The 7,925-nt window shown below is 47.3% G+C and overlaps 1 protein-coding gene across 1 annotated transcript in view; it reads left to right on the forward strand.

Annotated features, from left to right (window-relative positions):
- Positions 1–7,925, forward strand: part of RGS9 (regulator of G-protein signaling 9) — a 90,963-nt gene that overhangs the window by 70,419 nt on the left and 12,619 nt on the right. Inside the window, 2 exon segments of the mRNA XM_011941886.1 lie at positions 643–728; positions 3,178–3,295. Coding sequence (XP_011797276.1) covers positions 643–728; positions 3,178–3,295 — 204 coding nt within the window.

The following is a 7,925-nucleotide window of genomic DNA, read 5'->3' on the forward strand; positions in this document are numbered from 1 at the left end:
CTTGTCTCGTGCTGGCTTCACTGAACCACGCCGAGGTGGAACTTCATGGGTAGGGTTACAGACTGTAGTTCTCAAACTTAAAGGTGCAGCAGGATTACCTGGAGACTGTTCAGGTAGTTGTTAATTGTTAATTGTTTAGGTATCCTCATGTGAGCAAATGATAACAGACTATGTCTCAGTACATGACCAGCTGTCTCACCTGTTTGGCATGTAGCATGCAGCATGTGAGAATAAGTGAAACAAATTAAGCAGTTCTAGGTCCAGTGTACTTTTAACTGTAGAGCTTTTATGCAACTGGCTACATTTACAACATTGGCTGAATCACAGACAATGTTGATAGGATCTGAAGCTGTGAGCTGTAAAACCTGAGACTGTTCAGGCTCAGGGTGACTCTCCCGGAGTTTCTCATCAGGAGGACTGGGGCAGGCCTGAGAAGTTCCCAGGTGAAACTGATGCTTCTGGGGGGACCACACTTGAGAACCACTGCTCTCAACACCTCCCCAAACACCTTTCACCCAAGGAGACAAATTCTCGTAACTTCTCCGTTCTACTGCCAAGGGAGGCTTGAAAATGGCAAGGGTATTGGTTTGATTTGACCCTTTTTTCCTCTCATAATTACTGTTGTTTTCTTGTTCCCACTAGGATTCTTATGCTCGCTATTTAAAATCTCCAATCTATAAGGAAATGCTGGCCAAAGCTATTGAACCTCAGGAAACCACCAAGAAAAGGCAAGTGGAATTATCTGTAATTGCTGGCTGCCTGCTGTTTAGTTTACAGAGAAGTGAGGGTCTCTTTCAGCCAAATGGCTATTATGGAGATATTTGCTTGATGAAAATATTGGGGATTGGGAAGTATTGCTCAGGGAATGAGTGCCTCATTTGCTTCATAATGCCCTGAGATCACTCTAGCAAGATTTCCTTAGTAATTACCACCAGTGAGTTTTGTTTCCTGAATGCTGGCTTGAAAGAGTTTGGATGATCAGACCAATAATTACCTGTGTCACAAATGGAAGCATCTCCTTGGTTTTTAAACTGCTACGTGTTACCTTCAGACTGATGTATGGGAATTAATTAAGCTACATCCTGGTATTTAAATTGTTCTAAGACCTCAGAGAGAATACCAGACCCCAAGAGAAAATGCTCGATGAAGGGGAAATGGACAGTAATGGGCTAGGTATTCTTGCTGCCTCCGGGGACCATGTTTTAGAAGTCCATTAACTCGTTCATTCTCACTTCTCTTATTGGAGATGTGGATCATCTCATCTGGTAGAGCCACTGGATGAAATAATGTTCTGAGGGGCAGATTGAACTCTTTTTGGGGGGAGTTCAATCTGCGAGGATTGAAAATTCAAAATAGTAATCGAATGGCAGCTTGAACAAAACTGTAAGGCTTTGAAAGAGGTTTTTCCACTGGCAATCATGTGTCCTGTCCCTGCCCCCCATAGTGACTGTTCCCCTGTTTGCCAGGTCAACCCTCACCGGGCTCCTTTCCAGCATCTTCCATCAATTCAAAGGGGGATGGCTGGACCAGAGCCTTTATCAAAGGAGAGAAAAAAACAAAACAGAACAAACAAAAAAACCAACTTGGTTTCATTCTTGAGGATAATGGCCCTGTTATGAAAAGGAGAGAAAGAAGGTCTTTGTGGTGCTATTCTGGGTTTACCAAGTAAGGAAGGGAGTTCAGTGTCCCTGGGGACTTAAAAGCTTCTACTTTAAGCCAGAAGAAAGGCCCGTAATAGCTCCAGAAGTTCTGCCAGAAAGTAACGAGGGGAAAGAAGAGGAGTCTCATACCTCTCTCTCCAGATATTTTAGAAGTTGGGGCAGATGTGAGAATTCTCACTATTGTGAGTGAGAATTACATGTGGATGCATTCGTAAAGTGTGAAGCCTGGTCTGTGTCCATGCCAGGACTGCAGTGGGTGTGAATTTTGTTCCATGATCCCAGGTATAAGACAATGTATTCAAACTTAATTTTTCCATGAGAAGTTGCACCTTATTCCAAGCCTTCCCCTTGGCGGGGCTGGTGAGAGATCCAATGTCAATATCAGGCTTTATGTTCTGGTAGGGGAGCCCTTCTTCTCCCTAAGATAGATGTAAGAGTTCAAGGGGCTTATGTAGTTCAGAAATCTGGAGCAGGTTGCAGGTCTTTGTCTATTATTGCCGCTGAAGTGCTTGGCTCCAAGCTTGCGTGGGCCCTCAAAGACAGGTGGCTCCGCTGCTCACTGCCTGTTATATCACTTGGATACCTAGAGCTTTGTCCTGGCTCCTAAGGCCATGGCAGGGAGAGTTTGGTTCCAGGAATCCATGCTTGGCTTTGAAGAAGGTTCTGGCACATGTCAAGATATTGTACCTGAGCAGGGTACCAACAGCCCACCAGCCCTCTTTAGGCCTCTTCCCTCTTTCTCTGTTCACTGGGGCCTAGCCATCTTGGACAGTCCAGCTCTTTCCTTCCTTCCCAGAACCATAGCTTTTGAAAACAAATGCTCCAGCCAGGCACAGTGACTCACGCTTGTAATCCCAGCACTTTGGGAAGCTGAGGCGGATGGATCAGTTGAGGTCAGGAGTTTGCGACCAGCCTGGCCAATGTGGTGAAACCCTGCCTCTACTAAAAATACAAAAATTAGTCAGGTGTGGTGGCACATGCCTGTAGTCCCAGCTACTTGGGAGTCTGAAGCATGAGAATGGCTTGAACCTGGGAGATGGAGGTTGCAGTGAGCCGAAGTCATGCCACTGCACTCCAGCCTGGGTGATAGAGCGAGACTCTGTCCCCTGTGCCCACCCCCCTACCCCCCCAAAAAAGAAAAGAAAACAAATAAATGCTCCAACAGTCTCCAGTACCCAAACCTTCATTACTCACTTCTTTCATGAAGATGTTACAAGAAGTTAAGAAAACAAATTGGTTTCTAAATCTTGTAGAAGTTCAATGCAACTTCACCAACCAAAGGGTCTTCCTTGTGCCTGACCTAAAATCTAATGGCAGTTGGTACTCACTCTGGTCTTATCCTCCAAGTGGGGTGAATGGAGGCAAGGTTGGACCCCACTGGAGGTTCACTGGGAAAAGGAGAGAACAAAATCTAGATTTTGGACCTTCCGGCCCCAGCTCCCACTGAGTGTGAGAGTGTCAGTGTTGGGCAAGCTGTGTCACTTTCCTTCAACCACCAATCTGTCCTTCCTTCCAGCTCCACCCTCCCTTTTATGCGGCGTCACCTGCGATCCAGCCCAAGCCCTGTCATCCTGAGGCAGCTGGAAGAGGAAGCCAAGGCCCGAGAAGCAGCCAACACCGTGGACATCACCCAGGTCATGAGCAAGCTGGACCGGAGGAGCCAACTCCAAAAAGAGCTGCCTCCTAAATAAATCTGTGATTCCTGGGGGTGGGGGCATGCCTGTGGGAGAGGCAAATGAAGAAGGGTAGGGTCAGAGTCTAGAAGATTCCATTCCCCATTTATGGAGGTCATCAGGTTCATCCCATACCCCTCTAACTTTCTTCATGGGGGACTTCCTAATACCACAGCCACCAGAGCTTGTTCTCCCAAGCCCACTCATCAGGGCACAGGGTTGGCGAAGATGGTGGGTGGGAGAGGGGATCACCTGACTCAATTGCTGTGTGGCTGCCTAGTATACCTTAGGGAGTTCTTAGGGGAACCGAGAGCTCTCACAGTGAGAGCTAGGGGGGAGAAGCTCTCTCAGTGAGAGCCACAGGGAAACGTGGTCCACAAAGCTCTCTCTCAGTGACAGCTTTGCTTTGGAAAATTAAAGAGAAGGCCTCTCCCCACCCCCAAAGCCTAGTGTTTTTCAGGGAGATTTGTTTAGAATAGCTTTATGAAGCTCCTCATCCTATCTCTCTAATTTAGGCTACTGTTTCCAAATGAGTCTGAGATCCCACCAAGGGGCTAGTTGCAGGGAAGTACTTTCTCTGAACTCCCCTGCTTTGCCTGCCTGGAAAGGCCTTGCTGAGACATTTCTCCTGTGGAGTTTGTTCTTAGTCATAATTGCTGGAGGGTTGACCAGTTCTCTTCTTCCCATCTCCCCATCCGCTTGTCCATGCTGGGGAAACAAGTGGCTTTTGGGAATGAAGGACTCGAATGGCCCTCTGAGGAGCATCTTTTTGGCTAAAGAACAAAGGCACCGATGTCTTCATTCATGAGAAGAGGATGGTAGACATCAAGATGAGTGAGGATCAAAGATGATACTATCTAGGACATTTTCTAGATGTCGATGCTTCCCTCTTCTGTAGGTGTAGACGAGGTCAGCCCTGTAGTCAGGACTGGGGGAGAGGATAGTTCTAATTGACCTTGGGAGGTTTAGAAGGTCATTCTCGAAGTTAAGCTCACTCCTTACACTTGTGCAAGAATGCAACAGACATAGAACACAGAGGTGAGCAACAGACTAGCCTGACCAAGCAGGAATACTCACTCATTCAGCACATCTATTGAGCACCTACTATGTACAAACATCGGTGAATGAAACAGACATGGTTCTCTCTCATGGAGCTTCTGGTCTAGGACTGAGACAAAATAATTAAACAAACTATTAGGTAGCTATTGTTGTGTGACCATCAACCAGAAAAATAGAGCAACATACAACAAGTGTTTATTGTTCCTACATGTGGGGTCATCTGTGTGGCTCTGTGGATCTTGGCTGGGTTCACTCATCTGTCTGGGGGTGTCGCAGTGCCCTAGGCTGAGCTGAGTGTGATTAGTTTTCTCTGCTTCATGTACCTCTAATCTCCCAGCAGTCTCGCCTAGGCAGAATCCCATGCTGAGGACTGAATTGCAAGGGAGCAAGTAGAAACACACAAGGCTTCACATAGTCTCTTCTACTTTATTTTATTGGCCAAAGCAAGTCATAAAGCCAGCCTAGATTGAAGGGACAAGGGAATAGACTATACCTCTTTAGTGAGAAAAATTTCAAAGTCTCATGGCAAAAGATGGATGAAATTTCAAAGTCTCATCGCAAAAGACAGGGAAAGGTGAAGAATGAGGGCCATTGTTGTAATTAACAACACAAATGCCTGCCCAAGGGATGATAAAGGAAATTAATGTGGTACTGGGATAGGGAAGATGGGATATGTGTAGACTATGCCTCTGCCAGGTGGTGACAGAGAAGCAGGAAATGAGAAAGAGTTGGCCGTAAGAGCATGTGGGCCAGGCAAGCAGAATGTTCTGGGGAGAGGAGGCCGTGTAGGCAAAGGCTCAGAGCCGGGAAGTGGCTCCAAGTGAACCGAAAGGCCAGGTGAGTGAAGCCTGCTGGGTGAGGCGGAAACGGTGCAAGATGAGTTTACAGAGTGCGCAGGGGCCAGATTGTTGATGACCTTCAAGGCTGTTCTAAGGAGTCTGTGGTCACCGGTTTCACGTTAGCAAAATGGTTCTAGCCCAGAAGAGGGGCGCTTATGCTTTCCATTTGCACTGGTTGCAGACCAGTTTCCATGCTGAAAGCACAGGGAGGGATATGCTTTGCTCATCTCTCTTCTGGAGAATCTTGGAGTCTTCCCACTCCAGAAGGTGCCCCAAGTAGAAATCTAAACCATTGTAAACTGGGTGACACGAGCGGAGGGACTGTATTTATCTCATTCGTTAATTGGAGCCTGATTCCTGACACCCAGCGGATTCTGCACCAACATGAATGACATGAGTGGATGAATGAATGAATGAATAAATGAACGAATGAAAAGAGCTCTGGATTTGGAGAAAGCCTTCTGGTTCCTGCTCCTGGCTCTAGCACTAGTCATATAGCCTTAGACAAGTCACTTAACCTCTCTACGTCCTTATTTGTGAAATGAGGGATCGGGACCAGCTCGAAACTTCTCAAAACAGACTTTGTGAATTCTGACTGGGAACCCGGGCTGGGGCATCCAGTTTACTTGAAGATTTGGAATGGGAGGAAAATTAGGTAATTTCAAAAAGTTTCACATTAAAATAATCGTGAATATATTATGAAGTAGAATGCAAAATGTACATGAATTTTTAAAGATACAATTTGAGACATCAAAGGCATTTTGTGCTTGGCTGTGGCAGGCTCAGGCTCTGCCCTCCAACTTCTGGGGGAACGTGTATTCGGGCTCTCCTGCTGTGTGGCCTACTTTTATGGGAATGTTTGAGAAGCATGAAACCAGAGAATATTTGCTGGTTCTTTTGGTCACTCCATATGAGCTGAGATGACATACCCAGCAGCGTGGTAGTGAGGGTGGTGGTGAGGGCATCACATGCATTGTGGCTTCTACAGGGCACAGACCGTGTCTTGTTCGTCTTTGACTCAGGTATCCCGTGTCTCACTCACCACAGGTTTGTGCTCCAGTTCTCTCTCGTTCTCCCACAGGCTACTGTGTGCTCTGTGTCAGGCTCATACGGGGACTCCTTGTGTATTGACGGAAGCCTGCTCTAGTTGAGACACACAGGATCTCACAATCTAATGAGAGACACAGCATGTAAACAAAGCAGATGAGCATTCTTTATTAAATGAATGAGGACATGAGCGTCTCAACACTGTCTAGAGGAAGGAATATGAATGGCTTCATGGCTAAATGGCAGCATTTATGCTTCATAGATGTATTCTATTTATTTATTTGTTTGTTTGTTTGAGATAGGGTCTTGCTCTGTTGCCCAGGCTGGAGTGCAGTGGTGCAATCACGGCTCACTGCAGCCTCGACCTCCCAGGCTCTAGCAATTCTCCCATCTCAGCTTCCCAGGTAGCTGGGACTACAGGTGTGCGCCACTAGACTTGGCTAATTTTTTTCACAGATGGGGTTTTGCCATGTTGACTGGGCTGGTCTTGATTTCCTGGGCTCAAGTGATGCGCCCACCTCAGCCTCCCAAAGTACTGGGATTACAGGCATGAACCACTGCACCTGCCCCATAGATATATTTTAAGGACATTTTTTGTGCAAGAATCTGTGGTGGGTGCTATGGTGGATATAAAAATGAACAAAATGGTCTCTGCCCTCAAGGGGCTGACAAGATGCATGGACGCAAACGGCTGTAGCCAGAAGCAGGATGCAGTTGAGACTGGATGATGATCAAGGATGATGATTGTTGATTGAGACCACACGCTGGAGGAACCCAGAGGTGGGAGAAAATTGTTTGGCTGCGGGATCATGATAAGGTTTTTGGAGGAGGCATGCTTGAGGTGGGTCTCGAAGGAGAGTAGAGTGTCATCAGATAGAGACCGGGGAGTGGGCACTGCAGGGCGTGCGGGCAGAGCCCAGGCAGGGCTACTGCTGGCCTGTAGGGAGCTTACCGGGTCAGGCAAAGGTGCTCCCTCCAAGTAGGTGTCCTTATAACACCTGGCCGAATTGCAGTCCCACCTTGCCCCTCAGCCAGGTGCCCCTGAGCAGCACACAGCTTGCATAACCATTTGGTGGCCCTGAGCACAGGGTCCAGGAAGCAAAGCTGGGAGGGTGCTGGGTTGAAGATGTGTCATGGAAGGCTGGCACGTGGACTCTTTACTGCAGTCTCATAAGTGTCATTCCCCACCCACCCCTGGCTGGTTTAGATGCCCCTTCTCTGGCTCTCCTTCCTTTCTGCTCATGCCTCTGTCTGTGAATGCTGCACTGTATCGAAACAATTGTTTATGTGTCTTTTTCTCTCACTGGGCTGTAAAACTCCTTAAAAAGGAGAGAGAGTGTCTTGTGGGGTTTTGTGTCCTCAGGGCTAGACACAGCATGGGCTTGCAGTTGGTATGCTGGATGTTTGAAGAGCTTCAGCACACTGGAAATCAGGAGCTGAGGAGTGAAGATGAGTTAAGAAGTGGTTGCTCTGGTCTCCATCAAGAGGGACGTGTGGATTAGGAGGGTGGTGATGGGTTCAGAGGAAAGAGGAGAGATGCTGGAGGCGGGTGGATAGGACCCAATTGAAATGGGGTGATGTGGGGGAAGAAATTAAAGAAGACCCAGAGATTTTGATCCTCCTAAGATAAGGGTGATGTTAAGAAG

This window comes from Colobus angolensis, unplaced genomic scaffold, assembly GCF_000951035.1.
Source record: "Colobus angolensis palliatus isolate OR3802 unplaced genomic scaffold, Cang.pa_1.0 Scaffold1, whole genome shotgun sequence".
NCBI lineage: Eukaryota > Metazoa > Chordata > Mammalia > Primates > Cercopithecidae > Colobus > Colobus angolensis.